This window comes from Octopus bimaculoides, chromosome 3 (assembly GCF_001194135.2).
Source record: "Octopus bimaculoides isolate UCB-OBI-ISO-001 chromosome 3, ASM119413v2, whole genome shotgun sequence".
Classification (NCBI taxonomy): Eukaryota; Metazoa; Mollusca; class Cephalopoda; order Octopoda; family Octopodidae; genus Octopus; species Octopus bimaculoides.
Genome location: NC_068983.1, coordinates 116,985,176 through 117,004,049, shown reverse-complemented (window position 1 = coordinate 117,004,049; position 18,874 = coordinate 116,985,176). Strand labels below are relative to the sequence as shown.

General features: G+C 34.7%; 1 protein-coding gene across 1 annotated transcript in view; it reads left to right on the top strand.

The window, feature by feature from the left end:
* The window catches only part of LOC106881105 (neurotensin receptor type 1), a 106,843-nt gene extending 97,255 nt beyond the window's left edge, over positions 1–9,588 (top strand). Inside the window, exon 2 of the mRNA XM_014931342.2 lies at positions 7,096–9,588. Coding sequence (XP_014786828.1) covers positions 7,107–8,222 — 1,116 coding nt within the window. The 5' untranslated portion in view covers positions 7,096–7,106 and the 3' untranslated portion in view covers positions 8,223–9,588. The remainder of the gene's footprint in view (positions 1–7,095) is intronic.
* The last annotated feature ends 9,286 nt before the right edge of the window (positions 9,589–18,874 follow it).

Below are 18,874 nucleotides of genomic sequence, written 5' to 3'. Positions count from 1 at the left end.
GAACAGCCTGCTCGTGAAATTAACGTGCAAGTGGCTTAGCACTCCACAGACACGTGTACCCTTAACGTAGTTCTCGGGGATATTCAGCGTGACACAGTGTGACAAGGCTGACCCTTTGAATTACAGGCACAACAGAAACAGGAAGTAAGAGTGAGAGAAAGTTGTGGTGAAAGAGTACAGCAGGGTTCGCCACCATCCTCTGCCGGAGCCTCGTGGAGCTTTAGGTGTTTTCGCTCAATAAACACACACAACGCCCGGACTGGGAATCGAAACCGCGATCCTATGACCGCGAGTCCGCTGCCCTAACCAATGGGCCATTGCGCCTTCACTAGTGAATACTGAAGTCAATGTAATTGACTTAGCCCGAACCCTGAATTTGCTGGCCTTCTGCCAAAATTTGAACCTGGTATTTCTAGTCGCTTAGTTATATTTGCTTTTCCATTTTCTCTAAAAAAATTCACACTGTATTTTAGATCTTCCTCTATCTTTTACACTACATTATTCTTTATCGCTCTATTATTCCTATATAAAACCTCTGTCTCTACCTCACATACGCAAACATATATACGAATACAATCAGATGTATACGATAACTCTCTCATTTTCGTTTTCATTATAACACTTGTACCATTATTTCAGCTACAGTTTCCTTATCATAATCCATCTCTGATTCTTTCTTTCCCGATTTCTATTTCGCTCTTTCAGTGGTGTTACAGATCAAGACTTTTATATCTTTCGCTTATATCTTTATCTTTACAACAGTCAAAATGTCTCAGAATGTATTAAAATGTAATGAACTAAAGCAGGAGCAGTTCAGTTATTCAGAATTCAGAATTTCTAATCAAACTTCTTTTGCTCTTTCAACCAACTCTTATATTCAGAACTCTCATATATCACAACATATTTCACTTAAGGTAACAAATGTTAAGGTATATAATAACGCTTTTAATTTATAATCAAAGGACAAATTCATAGAGAGACGATGTTTTCGTATCTTTGTGATGAGAGTTATTTATCTTCAAATTGTGAAGGTTAGACGGTAGTCGATTATATTGTATGAATCAAAATAGTGGAGAACCATTTATTTTCTGAAATCCAGAAAGATGAAAAGCAAGTTCAGTTGAGGCTGGTATTACACAAAAACGTAGGTAAATAAATGGCGCGAAGCAATCTGAACGACACTGTAAATCTCCTTGAACTGCCATATGTATGTATGTATGTATGTATGTGTATATATATAGAGAGAGAATAGTGGTACAACAATGCACCAATTTTCACTGGAAATAGCAGCCGATAATGTATATATCGAGAAAATATATGGATGGATAATCACTAATTAAAATATAACTTGAATTCTAAATCTTTTTTAAAGAAAAGGGTTTTAGATATAGACAGGTGTTATATGGAACTCTTTATTATCTATTATACTGAACTAATTGATAGTTGAAAATCTAGCATTCCACAACGGCAACCAAGTATCCTGTTGAATATTAACAGTCATGTAACTTAAGATATATATTTACCTCATTAAGAGTCATTTAGTTTACGTATTGGGTTGGCAACTAAGTTCCCGCCGCTTTTTTTAAATTTTGGAATTGATTGCGTTTTTGAATTTTGGAATCCATGTTTTCGAGAATTCTATTTTTGAATCATTTTGGAATTTTTTTTTTTTTTTTCGAGTTAAGTTTAGTTAATTTTTGTTTATTTTCAGATCATTAAAATGGAATGTTAAGTTAAGAAAAACGACCATTTTCGACACATTCTTTTTGCTTTTACTCAAGGTTCTAAGGCCGCAAAAGCTGCTCGTGACATTTGTGCTGTGTATGGAGAGGGAGCCATAGCTGAAAAAACCGCTCGTAGTTGGTATGCCAAGTTCAAAAATGGAAACTTTGACCTCAGAGACGCACCTCGTTCTGGCCAGCCGGTTGAGCTCGAGGAAGAGCGATTAAACCAACTGTTGCATGAAAATTCTCGTCAAACGACAAGGGAAATGGCAGAGAAAATTGAATGCTCCCACACTGCTCTAGAGAAGCATCTTCACTGGGTGGGAAAAGTTCAGAAGTATGTAGCATGGATTCCGCATGCTTTTAAGTGACAGCAACAAAAATCAATCAGTCACAATCTCCGCTGGTTTGCTTGCTCATCACCGCTCAACTCATGGACACAAGCAATGATTTCTTTACTGAATCGTTACTGGTGACAAAAAATGGTGCCTCTACATCAATATGAAGCAGCGCAAGGAATGGCTTATCCCCGGTAAACAAGCGACATCGCGCGTGAAACAAGATCTTCATCCGCGTAAAACGATGTTGTTCGTATGGTGGGGGTGGGAAAAGATTATCCATTACGAATTGCTTGAACGGAACTAAACTGTCAACGCGAAACTCTATGTTCAACAGGTGGGACGACTCAACACGGCTATTCAAGAGAAAAGACATAATCGACAGCATGGAGTTCTGCTGCACGACAACGCCCGCCCTCATAACACCAATATGACCAAGGAAGCCATTCAGACGCATGACTGGGAAGTGCTGCCACACCTGCCGTACTCTCCTGATTTGGCACCAATGGATTTCCACCCCTTTCGATCTCTTTCAAATGCTATGCGCGGAGTTTAGTTCAATACGGATGCACAATTGAGAGCATGGTTAGATCAATTTTTCTGGTCAAAATCGGGTGATTTCTACCAACGAAGTATTAAAAATCGTGTTGAACGTTGGGAAGAAGCTGTAAACAACAAGGATGAAGCCATTATTGATTAATTAGTTGTTATTTTTCATTAAACCTTTTAAAAAATTTAAAATAAAATTACTGATAATGTTGTCGCAAGGGTTAATTTTTGCCTGTAAAAAAGTAAACGTTTCTACAGACAAACACTCCCTCAATAACCTGTAGAAAATTGAAATGATTTGTTAGTATATAACTAGATTTTCTTTTGTTCAATCTTTACGTAGTATATCTTGAAACGTTTTGGATATTTTCAAAATAACTTTTCGTTTCATACTGAAAATACTGCATTGAAAGTGTTTCAAATCCTTGTTTGTGTGAAAATCCTTGTACGGTATCTGAAAGTGAACTTGCTTTCATTGGTTGTGTTCGTATAACTTTTTAGAACTAATACGTCTTCTATCATATTTTAACGATGAGAACTTCGACCCTTTCAATTAGACATTGAATCTCTTCTTTGTAGATTGCATCAGAATATTTAAAGAAATTTTCAAATATGCCTGTTCATTTCTCTAACTATTTGTAAATTCGGACGGGATCAGTGTTTCATAAATAAAGGAAGAAAATATGAAGAAAATTTCTCGATATATAAGTTGAATTTGCGTAATTGAAGTTTTCACTGTTGTTACTCTGCGCTAACCTTACTGATGATTCATGCAATTGATGAAATTGTTTCTACAGCATTCTTTTATTCTTTTACTTGTTTCAGTTATTTGACTGCAACCATGCTGGGGCACCATCTTTAGTCGAACAAATCGACCTCAGGATTTATTCTTTGTAAGCCTAGTACTTATTCTATCGTCTCTGTTGCCGAACCGCTAAGTTATGGAGACGTAAACACACCAACATCGGTTTTCAAACGACGGGGGGGGGACAAGCACAGACACACAAATGCATGCATACATACATACATTAATGCATATACGACGGGCTTCTTTCAGATTCTGTCTATCAAATCCACTCACAAAGTTTTGGTCGGTCCGAGGCTATAGTAGAAGACACTTGCTCAAGCTACCACGCAGTATAAAGCACAGATATACGGAAATATTAACATATAATTGTTAATTGGTTACTAACCGAAACAAATGTTTTTGCGAAGAACAGGTGTTACATTCAAAATCCTATATTATTTCATTATCCTCAGTATCGTAGAATTATTACTGACACTTTCTTCATCATTTATTAAGTAATTTATAAATACCACCTGGCTAATAAAGTTTATTTCAAGCATAATCGATTTGCTATAATCAATGCATTTCTCATTTTGCAAAAATGATATTCTAAGTATGAAAATATCTATATGTAAATAGGAGAATACACCGCACATGTTCCGTGTATAGAAATAGATAGAAAAAGTTATGAACATTTTCCAACATTATCAGACCCAAATGGTCTGGGATCTTAACAATTATATATTGATTAATATTTTCACCTCTGTATCATGTTGCTTCCATTCTTCATTTGTTTGCGTAAGAGTAATGATGTAAGGTGTTTCAGCTTTTAGCAAAAAGCAAAAGGAAAAAGAAATGCTACTTCATGTAAACACAATTATTAGCCAATGTCTATCTATCAATCTATTTATTAATCAAAAAAATATTAGAGTTTCATCCCGACTCATAAACCCGTTAGTCCGGTTTCCAAGTCTCTGTGGTGCATATATTCGTCCCTGTCACCTGAATAAACTGAAGTGTTTTGATCAAGAATGTAACGCATCAATCAATCCAGGAATCGAAACCATAGTCGTACAAGCCATGAATATTCACATATGGACGAATGTACATATACATACACTTATAAACTTTTTAAATATTCATATAAAGAATATAGAAACACAGGCATATCTACAGGGTGTGATGGGTAAATTGTCGCCATTTTATATTTTTAATTTCTCGCATGCACATTGTTTGTTTTTGATTTTGTCGACTACACAGTAGAGTAGGGCAGTTGGGCACCGTTTATGAGAAAAACGGCACCATGACGCAATTCACTCTGGCAGAAACTTGGAAACAAAATGCTGTACTGCTTGGCATTCGCACCAGAATCTCCAATACGAACATTTCAGAGTTTTGGGTGTCAATCTGAGGACAGCGCTATCTGAGGACATGTACCGAGAGTGATAAAAATCAAACATCCAATCAACATCATGGTGTTTCGAGTGATCAATAGGGATGGCGACGTTATGCCTCCATTCATCTTCCCACACGGCCTTACACTCAACACGGAGACCTACATCAAGGGCCTGGTGGAGGTAGTGCTTCAATGGGTCAAGAGGGTGGATGCTGGAATACCCTATGTTTGAGAACAGGACTTTGCCCCGTGCCACACAAGCAGGAGAACCCAGTCATGGTGACTACATCACCTCTAACATCTGGCCATCTAACACCCCAAACTGCAACCCCCTAGATTATTATGCATGGGGCGCAGTTGAGCGTGAAACCAACAAAACTCCTTGTAACACCAAAGATGAACTGAAGGCAAGAATTATGGCAGCATTCACCAACTTAAACAAATAGACCGTCCAAAAGAGTTGCAAAATATTCCGAAGTCGTCTGGAGGTCGTGGTTGAAGCTAACAGTAATTTAATTGAATAAATCTACGGTTCATTATTTCAAGATGTCTTTATATAATTTTGGTAAATATATCTGTTAAAATGAGATGTCAGTTATTTTCATTTTTGCGTAATTTAGACGACAGTTTATTCACCACACCCTGTATGTCTAAGTGATTGTGTGTGTGTATGTGTGTGTGTGAGTAGGTATACATTTATGTACATACACACACTAGCACATACACACACACATATATATATACATACACCTGTATTTCTCTATACAAACACATGACTTTGCTAAGGAACAGCAAAGCTAAAGACTGATCTTTGAATTCGATATACTAATGTTTAAAGTAAGGTGATAGGCGAGAAGATTAATCAACTGATGAATGAAAAATGAAAAGGAATTATGTGATCACTTTATTGGCTTACAGCTATTTCTGCAATAAGAACCAGTGTACTATGAGGTCAGTGCTTGTACCGTTAAAAAGGTTCCGATGAAGCTATAGGACATTGAATGAGCACTCAGTTCTGAGTGTACTGCTTCCAATAGCAGAAACAACTGTAACCTAATCACACGAACTCTTCTTATCGCACAAACTCCAAATATGCTCCGTGTCTGCAGAACGGATTTACATCTAAATACTCTATTTTTCATTACGCAGTATCCATTAATATGGCATTCATTTCCTTCTTTACAGTTACAAATACGTAATTTAACATGAGAAGGATTAGTACTTAGTTTATGTTTCTGTAAAGTTATGATAATATTAAGATACTAGTACGGTGACATTAATGTTATAATCATTATGCGTTTATGCTTTATTTTTATTTTCATCGGACTGAACTCATCACACTGAAGATTCGAATACTGCTGATTTCTTCTAGATGAAGAAAACAGATGAAGGAGAGAGAGAAGGAGATAAACAAAGGAAGTGAAATCTCACTCTATAATATATATATATATATATATATATATATATATATATATATATATATATATATATATATATATATATATATATAAGCTGTTTAAGTTTTTAACCCTCAGCGGGAATATTATTTTGTCTGTTCTTCAATTAACCTCTAATTAGAAATTAATATTGTTCTACAATGGACAGTTATAACATTGCGTTTACATTATCATCACCAGATAACTAAAATCAGTAAAAACTGATTGAAGAGTAGGATAGTTTTTATTCACCGCTGTTAGTATTCCAGTATTGATCATCATACACGATTCTATCAATAAAAATTTTCATATAAGAATGCCTCAAGGTTTACTTTAAGTCAAAGCAACGAAAAATGATGTAATTAAGATTTTCAATAAAACTATTTCTGCTACAGTTGTATATTTACACATATAACCTTATTTTTGTTCCATTCTCAACCAAATCTCTCCGACAAACGGGAACGTGAAACTCCGAGTAATAGTTTTTGTGATGTTTTTGCAGCTTTATTTATAAATCATACTATTCTACCTCCGGTATTCGAGTAATATTTTTCTACCTTGTTTCACATTTATGTGCTTAATCTGGTATATATATATTCCTAAACCAAATCTCTCCGACAAACGGGAACGTGAAACTCCAAGTAATAGTTTTTGTGATGTTTTTGCAAGTTTATCTATAAAGCATACTATTCTATCTCCGGTATTGGAGTACTATTTTTCTACCTTGTTTCACATTTATGTGCTTAATCTGGTATATATATATATATATATATATATATATATATATATATTCCTAAACCACTGGTTTGAAAGTTTAGCTATAGAAAAATAAAACATTACTAAATATACATTGTTTCTGTTTCAGAATTGTGAAATATGGAATACCAAAATTACGAAGATTCAGAAGGATATTCTAACCTCACCAACCAATACACCTCCGATGGGCCGCTAGATTATGATGACTCTACAAAAGGATCAATCGAAAATTTAATCATCGGTTTTCTCCGGAGCTACGTGAATCCATTAATATCTACGGTTGGAATCATTGGAAATTTAATCTCAATTTGGGTGTTTTCCGCGAAAGGTCTACGAAAATTATCATCATCTGTTTATGTCCAAGCCGTACTAGTATCTGATACATTTTTCTTGGTTACAATTTTAGCAGTATGGTTGGAATCATTCAACTACATGGCAATGCACGTAAATGGAATTTGCCAAGGAAATATTTATTTGTCCTATGTGAGCAGTTTCTTGTCTGTTTGGTACGTTGTATGTATTACTATTGAAAATTACATCACCATATGTCACCCACTGAAATTAAAAACTGTGTGTACTTTTAAGCGCGCTCGAATCACTACGCTAACTTTTGCTTTCGCAGGGCTTGTCATGTTTTCTGTCATCATACCCATAACGAAACCACAGAAGCCTTTATATTCTCCTCATAATAGTTCCGACAAGCTTGTCTGTAAAACTATTGTAGAATATACAAATTTAATGAATATTCTTACCTATGTTGATACGGTTATTACCATTCTCTTACCCATGATTGCAATTGTTGGCTTAATTTCCATGATTATCGTTGAAACCATTCGCTCAGTGCACAAGAAACAAATTCGTTTAGCCAATAAAGAAAATCAGTCCAAAAAACTCTCTGACGTACCACAGGTACGAGTCGCCAAATTGCTCTTTGCTATATCTATCACATTCCTGCTATTGAACTTACCAAGCTACTGTGCACGCTTAGTGTATATTTTTGTGCCTTATGCATTTCCACACGATAGCATAACCAGTTTTACTGTATATCAATGTTTACTACACATTAGCTATTCCAGTTTTGCATTGAAATTTTTCATATTGTATATATTCAGTGGAAATTTTCGTAAAGTTTTATTCAAAAAATTGTTTTGTTGTTTCCCACACTTAAGTACCGATACTCGAGCAACTGAAAGAATAAAGTTAACTACTCCCGCATTCGATATGGTTCAATCGTGAAAGGAAGCAAACACTAGAATTTGCGGAAAAATATTTATCTAAGAAATAATTTAAACAATATCATTACGCGAACTCCATGACTGAATAATCTGCATAAACTATTTCAACAATGATTTAAATAATTTTTTTAATTTTTATCATTTTAGACTTTTTAAAATCATTCATTGATATGATGAATAACTTGAAAATCATAAATTTTCATTGCATCAACATTTATTGTTCTGGCATAAAGGATTATTTCAAAGAAACATTTTGCTTTTTACAGTCTTTATTTAAATAGTTTTCAAACAGAGCTCATGAGTCACTTCCTCTTTGGAAATGATAATAAAACTGTTAAAATATGAAAAAGTGGACGATCAAGTCTATTGAAAGGTAATTAGTAAGAAACAACTTACAGCTACATTTCTTAAAAACTAAAAAGATAAACGGTTTACTATAACACGAACGATTAAAGGTTATAGTTCTCTAAAAAACCATATTGTTTTAAAAACTTTTAATTCCATACAATTTTATCCTAATCTTTGTATATATAGTAGCAGTACATATATGATTGCTCTAAGATAATGTTCATAATCCATGATGTTAATGCATTTTGTTTTGTTTCTATACATATTTTAAATTATGTATTTTTGGGTTTTGATGAAATCTAAAAACTTTTCGCGGACAATAGTAAGTAACACTGAAGTTCATATTATAACAGTTTGCTAACGTACTGAAAAATGTTTACTGTTTCTCTTATTATAATTTGAAATATAATTCTATTTGCAGTTTTTTTGTGAAAATGGTTAAATTAATTCGATATTGTAACGTAAGTAGTCGAAAACTGTTCCTATTTGGTTAACAATTTTATATATCTGAATGAAATTGCCAGCGAATATCACAATGTTAAGTTTAAGCTTTTATCATCATTACTCAGATTACATGCCAATTCCTTCAATTAGCTACAGGTCCTTCAAATTTAAAGTAACTGAGAAAAAATCGCCACAACTATCTTTTGGTCTGAATGTCTATGTCAGGCTTACTAACATGTGCTGAAAAGCGCTAACTTTCTCACTTCCTTTGCATATGTTTCTCTGATTTCTTACTGCATTCCTAGCTGTTTATTAAAGGTACTGGATACAAAAGAAATTAGTAAAATAACATCCTTTTACTCTCATGCATAACAATTCCATATTTGATCTTCGGGAATATTAGCGTTTGTTCAAGCGAATCATCATATATATCTATATAATTAAATAAACTACAGATTCATTAATGTTATATTCACCTATACGTTTGCAATTTTCTTTCTACATAGTGTTTTCTTATCAGATACATCTAAGAATGATTTGTTGAATTGACTTCAATAAACAGGCTCTTCCTCAAATTTACAAATTTCATTGCTTTTATTTCAAATTCCATAAAAAGTAAAATTAATTTTACTTAAAATTATCGAATATTTCATTGTCAATTTCGAAATATGAAAATTCAGTTTAAGTACTATTAACACAAATATCTGCTGTTTCCGTCTATCGGTTTTGAGTTATTAAAACAATGATACTCTACAATAAGACGTAGATTATTAAATTGACTATTAAGGAAACAATTTAGAAAAATCAGTCTCAAAGCATGAAAAATGCTTAATAGCATTTGTTATTTGCTGTTAGTGTTCTGTATGAAGATGCCATTCAGGAGTGGGTGACTTAATCTTTTGTCTTCGGTCAGCCAATTGCTGTTCATATAAAACAGTTGAGTTAATCTACGATGCTGCCAGCCGCGAGGTTTTTGACCTAATGTTGTTATTCTTTTCAAGCTACCGTATTGGTAAAAATACTGTAACATTACATTAAATCTAGTAGTCTTTGATTTTCACACAAATTGTTTGCAGTATTTATTTGCATGTCCTTATATTCTGACATTGATTTTACTTTATACTAACAAATCTGGCAATTTGCTCCTTTATAAGAAAATATTTTTATCATACCTTAAATGTATTGAATGGATGCAATAGTGTCTGATTTGTACAGATCGATGATTAACCATCGCTTCCTACAGATTCTGATCTTGAGCCAGTATATTAACCATATTTTCTTTCAAATAGAAATCAAGGGTACTTCTATGATTTGACATTATAGAACTACTCTACATCATTAAAAATATTATGCCGTGAGTTTCCGAATTCAATTCGTGTTGGACTCAAACTGTAATGTATCAGTAACGCTTTTTTATTTATAGGCTAGTCAGAGGAGGGCAAATGTTCCTGACCTATATGGTGGGCCTCCAATATTATTAAAGAGAGAGAGGAAGAATCTCTGATTCCTTCGTCATCCCCTAATTAATTGTCTTATTCAAATACTTGACTGAACTCTACTAAAGACATCTAAGATCTACGAATTTATTTTAAACATGTCACGAGTTAAGTCTGCTACTCAAGATTAGATACAATCAAACCAGCGGGAGTTATCAGCGCTTCCCCTACCCTGTTTTACTCTGAATGAATGAGTCAGTCTGAGAATATATAGAAGATACTTACTCAAATAAATGTGCAGCTGTTTCTAATAGAATCTTTTGTTTGCGATTAAAATTTGGTGCAACGTACTAGACATAACAAAACAAATCACTGTAATTATTGAAACGTGCAATTGGTTTCTTCGACAATGACCTACTTCAAGCGGTGTGACTCGTTAACGTTATGATCAAAATATTTCCTGTAATTGTAGGGAACAGAGGCCTTATCTCTTAATCCCTCCTTAAGCTCACACGCCTCTTCTTTAAACTGGTATTAAAACTTCGGAAAACGATTATTTGCTATATACGAAGAATTAAACTTCTATATGAATACATTCTCTTGCGATTTTCCCCGAAACACATGTATACTTAAAGACTGTTAACTCTGTTATTTTTTGTAGAGACAGGAAATTGAGAGTTAAAGCTCAACCAGGATAGAATACTGTCTATTTCACGTTACTTTCCTTAAACAAGGACTCATAAAGAAATTACTAATAAAGTCTGCAGATCTGTTTCTATTAGGAATAGTAAGTGGTAATACTTCGAGCTACTCAGTTGTAAATCGTAGTAGCAGGCAATTTCATTGTCAGCATATTGACCATGAACTGAGTGCAGGATGCGATCTGACGACTCTTCGGTATCTTTACCGCTTACCTTTCCATTAGTTTAACGTCTGCTGTATTGTGTGTTATCTACACTTCCTATAAGCAAGAAGGTTACCAAAATCATAAAAGAAACATAAAAAGGAGAAGACTAATTTCATTGTCGACAAAAGAATTAAAATACATTTGAGAACATTAGAAATGTAATACTCTTTAGTAACAGAATTAACATCAGAGCATTTTACATCATAAATTCATTTACGTACAAATAACGATCTGTTTTTGTTTGTTTCCTCTCAATTTTCAGAAGCTTACAATAGACACAAATATTTGAATATTATAGAAAAATTGGAAACCCTATATACAATAGGAATGCATCGACATTAAAAATATGAAACGAATTATACTTGCAGATATGTAAAGATCATTAACTAAATGTGAATATGTTTGTTTGTGCTTAAAGAAATCAAATGAGAATATTACTACTTGAAGTAAGGTGGTGAGCTAGCAGAAATGATAGCACGTTAGGTGAAAAGCTTGGCGAAATTTCGTCCGTCTTTATATTTTCAGTATAAATTCCGTCGGGGTTGACTTTGCCTTTCATCCTTTCAGGGTCGATAAAATAAGTACCTGTAGAGCACTGGGGCCGAAGTAATCGGCTTACTCCCTCCCCTCAAAAGTGCTGGCCTTTTGTCAAAATTTGGACATAATATTACAACTTTGAGTATTTAATATTTGAGGAATACCCGGTGAAGAGCTGTATTTAAGAAAAAGATTATCCCCGTATACGAAAATTCATATAACTAGTGCGGATAGTCCAGGAATTTGTTTGTTGCACAATAATATATAAATATGTATAAACACTGCCAAGATGTTTGCTTTGATTTTGCTTGAATGTAAACCTATTAAACTGCGAATGCAACCATGTTCTACATGAATATGATTAACAATACAATTACTAAGAATATACAAGAAATACAGCCAGTATCGCTGCTGATCTTAGATACATATAAGTGATTTACAACTAACACGTAGTTAGAGACATTACGGCAGCTGATCGACTAGTTTCTTACATAAAATCTTGTAAATATGATCAGTTTAGTAATGTCATTCGTGCTTTTTTTCTTTTTCCTCGACCATTTTCTTATCCATATATATGAAGTAATATACAAAGAATATGTATACCTGCTCTTTATATGTATACCCATATCTATACACACACGCACACACACACACACACTATATATATATATATATATATATATATATATATGTGCATATATATTCATTTATATAATATATAAATATAATTTTCATTTTACATAGTAAAGCACGAGAACTTGTATACCTTGTTGTAAGGATTGAAAATTGTAACGTAAATGCCTCCTTGAAATATATAACCAGCATAAGTGAAAGTAATTGTCCTCAGCTGAGAATTATGACACTGCTTGTAGAATCAATTCACAAAGCAATTTGCAACCGTTCAAGAGGAACATTAATGTCGACTTCCAACTTTTCAAACGCAACGTTAATCCCATCGATATCTCTGTCTCGAGAGACCTACAATAGTCATGGGTTCACACCCTATCTTCATGACAGAACCAACACAAAACATTTCATTGTTGTTCCTTCACGATTACTATGTTGCTGTTATAACACTGATATGAAACTGCAGAACAACTAATAAAATCAATTGCCCAGTAAATTTGGTTTGAAAAGGAACACAGAATTTTTTAAAAACATTTCGAGAAAAGAAAGGCGATTTAATATAATTCTAATTGGAAATGTAAATGCAGTCAGGAATATCACGAAATTTTTTTACAGAGGATGGTATTCACTAACCGACCCCCTTCAAAATCGCTGACTTTCTTTCACCTAAATTAGAAAGAACTATATAAGGTTATCTATATATTTTGTTTTTTCAGTTGCAAATACACTTATATGTGGAGGCGCAATGGCCCAGTGGTTAGGACAGCGGACTCGCAGTCATAGGATCGTGGTTTCGATTCCCAGACCGGGCGTTGTGAGTGTTTATTGAGCGAAAACACCTAAAGCTCCACAAGGCTCCGGCAGGGGATGGTGGCGAACCCTGCTGTACTCTTTCACCACAACTTTCTCTCACTCTTACTTCCTGTTTCTGTTGTGCCTGTAATTCAAAGGGTCAGCCTTGTCACACTGTGTCACGCTGAATATCCCCGAGAACTACGTTAAGGGTACACGTGTCTGTGGAGTGCTCGTTAATTTCACGAGCAGGCTGTTCCCTTGATCGGATCAACTGGAACCCGCGACGTCGTAAGCGACGGAGTGCCAACAACACTGATATATATTGATTGATACCAATGAAGGTATATATGTTAAATGAATTTTCCGATTTCATACCACACGTTTTTCTAGATCTCTTTTACGTTCTTCCAATAAACATTTTCCGGGTGAAAATCTGGAAATTTACCTATTTAACTCGATGTATCGAATTATTCAGCCGAAATACTTTCAAGGTCATTTCGGTATTAATATAGACTGAACCAATGAAACAAGAATTTGGGTATTCCACATTATTTGAATTAATTAAGAAGTCTATTGTTGGAAATAATGAATATATAATCAATGAGATTTGAAATATATTCTCTGAATTAATCATACTTGTGATATGAAAAGCATAAGTTTTTAGATAAAGTTTGTGTCGCTGTGTGTGCGTGTGTTCGTGTGTGTGAGTGTGTGTGTGTTTATGTATATATATATATATATATATATGTGTGTGTGTGTGTGTGTGTGTGTGTGTGTGTGTGTGTGTGTGTGTGTGTGTGTGTGTGTGTGTGTGTGTATGTATGTATGTAATGTTATGCCTGTGTGTGTATGCATATGCAGTTGTAAGTTTGTATAAGTTCCCATGAAAATTATTGCAGACATACTTTTGATCTATATTGTTTTCAAACAATCCATAATGCTTTGCTGCAGCAAATTTCAGAACAATTCTGATACACTCTCTTGAACTATGCTAAGGCATTTTACCCCACTTCCCTAATATTTGGAGAACGCCATGATGTTCTCTGAATCCCGTGGATTATGATGTTACAGTGAAGAATATGAAAATTCTCTTTCTTCACTTAATATTATATTCTGTCAATTAGGTACCTGGGTTGTATATTTTAAAGAATGTAAATGTAAATGGCGAATAATTTTCCGAAGAATATTTGTATTGTAATGGAATGGAAATTGCTCAATCAAAAGTTTTAAATCATATTGATGTATCGGTACTCGAATAAAAGCATTTTCGCTTAAACTTTTATTTTGTGTTTGCTTGATATTGTCTTAAATCTTAAGACAGTGTATTGTTAGATACGCTAGAACTGACTAATTTCATATTAATATTTTAGCTTCGTCTCTCTGAGCATTTTGAACAAATACTACCCCTGATATTCCCTTAAATATTTCTGTTTTTGTAGCACCCGATCAATGCTGATAAAGAAAACTCACGGTCAATACATTTTTTGTCTTGGCCATCCTGTCATTTTATATAATTCATTATAAAACTTATAAAGGATTTGTTTTGAGAAGTGTAGATGTGATTTGAGGATCGTTTCTAAGGGATTGAACAATGACAAAGAGGTCTTTCATAGGTTAGCTATTTACGAATGATAAACACTGGTTGTTATAATCGATTATATTTCTTCGTGAATATATGTGTGTCCTCCTGGTTTCAATCGAATATGATAAATATCATGTTTTATTGTAACACACTGAAATACTAAATTGAATTTAGTACTATATACCATTTCTTTTAGTCAAAATCATATTCAGATAGGTTTTACTCTTTTGGGTGTGATGAAGGAAGAAATGGCAGTATACAGTTCAAGCCACTTAATTATAATATTCCCACAGAACAGACAGTGCCACAATACCGGAAATTGTTGCTATAATTCGTTCTGCTAATTGTATGAAATACAAATGCAATGAAATCCTATTTGGCCAGCTAGGATACACCACTGTTTACTCCTAACTTTTATAAATTATTCACTTTACAAAAAGAGCATTCACAATTTCACATCTAAGACTTCCTCCAAGAATTCATTGAGGTAATATTTATTATATCATATAGCTTTTCAATTTTCAACAATAATACGTTGATCAATTTTCGTTGAAGAGAAATATCGACACACTTGACACAAGAGATTTCTAAAACAAGTGTGTTTTTCTTAGGATTCATATTTCCGTAACTTTAAAGATTGAAGTTATTTATATCACCATATAAACATTTTTCCTTATCTTGCAATTACTAATGTATCTCGCTACTATGACTACTGATAACAACAACAACAACAACAACAATATTAATAATAATAATAATAATAATAATAATAATAATAATAATAATAATAATAATAATAATAATAATAATAATAATAACGGTGATGATGTAGTAGTAGTAGTAGTAGTAGTAGTAGTAATAATAATTGGAATTACACACTGGATCAAAAACGATATAAAGAAACTTGACAGAAAAACTAGGAAGTTTTTGACGCTGTATGGAGCCCACCATCCAAGAGCTGATATCAACCGGCTGTAGTTGAAGAGAGACCAGGTAGAAGAGACTCAATAGCAGTAGAAGAATGTGTACAGATGGAAAAAATGTCAGAAGAACTGCTAAAGACAGTTAATAAAGAACAGACGATAAAGCGCGAAATAGGAGAAAAGGACAAGAATGAAATACAAAAAGAACACGTCAGACTGATCGAAGAGAAACCTCTGCTTGACTAATTTTGGGGAGCCATTGGAGACGTATGTGGAACAAAATCCTGGGCTTAGTTAAAAAAAGTGGCAATTAAAAAAAAGAAAAAGAGAGCCTAATTGTAGCAGCCTAAGATCAAACAATAAAAACTAACAACTGGAGAAATCTTTTTTTTTCAGTCATTTGACTGCAGCCGTACTGTTTTCTCTTGGTATAAAAGATGGGCTACAGCACCACCCACCAGCTCAGTACCACAGATTTGCTTGTCAGTTGTTTGACCTTAACCAGTTGAGTATGTCCCTTAGTGGCTGACGATATGTACATCTCTGATCACGAGCACATGTAGTTGAGGAGCATCATAACCATGTGTTGAGAGGAATTCTATGATGTTTGGATAATTCACCTTTGGAAACATGGGTGTTTCGTTCAACATCTTTAAACAAACCTTATTCAGGGACCTTTGAGCGAGATGGGCTACCCGACCTGAAGAAAATTCTAACTAGGCCCCATCTGCAACTTCGTCCTCTGTTTATCTTGATATGAGATTACCATGTGGCGCACATATGGTTGTGATGCACGTGCCTGGTGTACCCATATCAGATGGGTAGTCATGAAGGCTATCCTGGGCTTCGTATAATTTACTCTAGAGTCACCTTCAACTGGAGGAAGCGGACTAATAAGTGTGGAAGATTGCGTGCGTATCGAACTCGGGAGCTTCGTTACATACCTAGCCCAAAGTAAGGAAACCTTCGTAGTGACAATTAGGATTTAGGATGTATTGAGAGCAGAGAAAATGGAAAACAAACGAAGTAGAAAGAGGTCATGAAGCAGAATTACACAAGAAGGTACTACACAATTCCATGTAACCACAACAGAAGTTGTTGGGAAAAAGAAACCGAGATCACTGTACTGGCAATTAAAGACCAAGCTTTGGCCACGAACTGGAGGGTCAACCTGAGGAATGAGCAAGTGTCTCCGTTACCAGCATCTGCAATAGAGTGGATGAAACCGTTGCCCATATCACGAACGAACGCATTAGTCTTGACCAAAACCATTACAAGTTGTGGCAACACGATCAGGTAGCGAAAGTATTACATTGGAAACTGTGCAATAAGTGAGGGCTAGAGCGAGGCAAGATGTGGTATGAACAGAAGCCTCAGCGAGTGGTGGAGTCGGAGACTATAGCAAAATCCTCCGAGATTTCTCAGTCTAAGCAGATCAGGTGCTAGAGCATAACAGACTGGACCTAGTGATGGACAAGGCTCACCACACATGCTATATACTTGATGTTGCATGTCTCTTTGTCCCACGAATAGTCGAGAAGGATATGTATGAAATAGCCTGGCTATGGAAAATGAACAAGGTGAAGATAGTGCCATTTATTCTTGGGTATCAGAAGACATCAAGATGGATAGAAAGGAAATTTATATACACACAATTGCATACATATTCTTATGTGTGTGTGCGTGTGTGTGAGTATGTATCGTGCGTGTTTGCAACTATGCCTGCCCCCACCCCTCTTGCAGTGTTGGTATGTTTACATCTACGTAACTTAGCGGTTCGGTAAACGTGTTCCTTAGAATTAGTACTCGGCTTAAAAATTCATCAAGGTGGTGTTCTAGCATGGCCGCAGTCTAATGACTGAACAAGTAAAAAAATTCAGTTCATATTAGGAACATTCGAAATTCCTAGGGAAAACCCAGGAGTTATATTTGAAGTTCATTGGCTTTATTAAACTGATTAGCATTTATAAGCAGGTGTTACTAATATAAAGTTAGCCACAGTGTTATGTATGTGAAGAGAGAATAGTCACCATGAACAAAGCTTGAGTGTATTAACCTTATTCTTTTTATCTTTTTTTTTCCTCGTTTCAGATGTTAGACTGGCCCTGAAGAATTTTTAGTCCAATGAAGCCACCCCCAGTTCCTGTTATTTTAAGCTTGGTAGCTATTCTTTTACCGAACAGCTAAGTTACGGGTATGTAAACTGAAGACCACTGGTATTCAAGCGGTGGTTGGTAGAAACACAGACACAGACACACACTCACACACACACACACATACACACACAACAGCAACAACAACAACACACACAGATGTAATTTATGTATACGATGTACTTATTATTCCTTTCTACCAAATGCACTTGCAATGTATTGGTTTGCCCGAGGCTATAGTAGAAGACACTTGCCCAAGATACCACGTAGTAGGACTAAACTTGGAATCATATGCTTGGGAAGTAAAATTCTTACCACACAGCCACGTCCAAAACAGTTGGTACTTGTGTGCCTTACAACGTGTCTAGTGTTCGACAGCTACTTTAAATCCAACAGTATAAAAGGACGAAATAAGAAGTAAACTGTTCAAAAGGCTTAAATATTCGCGAATATATATCTTAATTGTGATATTAAAAATAAGTTTGGTACGTAAGAATGAAAAAACACTAAGTTTCAGTCAATTTTTAAGTCATCGTAGTAGCCTTTGCTATTACGATGATATTCATATCAAAATATAAGCAAGCAGGAGGCTCCAAAAAGAGTAGATAGTGTAAAAATCTTGTTCTTTTATCTTTTTCTTCAGTCCTTAGCCTGCAGCTATACTAGGGCGCTGCTTGGAGGAATTTTTAGTGAAATGAATCGAACCGAGTATTTTTTTCTTTTTCTTTAACCCTGGTACTTACTCAATCGGATTCTTTGCCGACCCGCTAAGTTACGAGACGTAAACACACCAACACCGGTTGTCAAGAGGACAAACACAAAGACGCAGACAAATATATATATATGTGTGTGTGTGTGTGTGTGTGTGTGTGTGTGTGTGTGTGTGTGTGTGTGTGTGTGT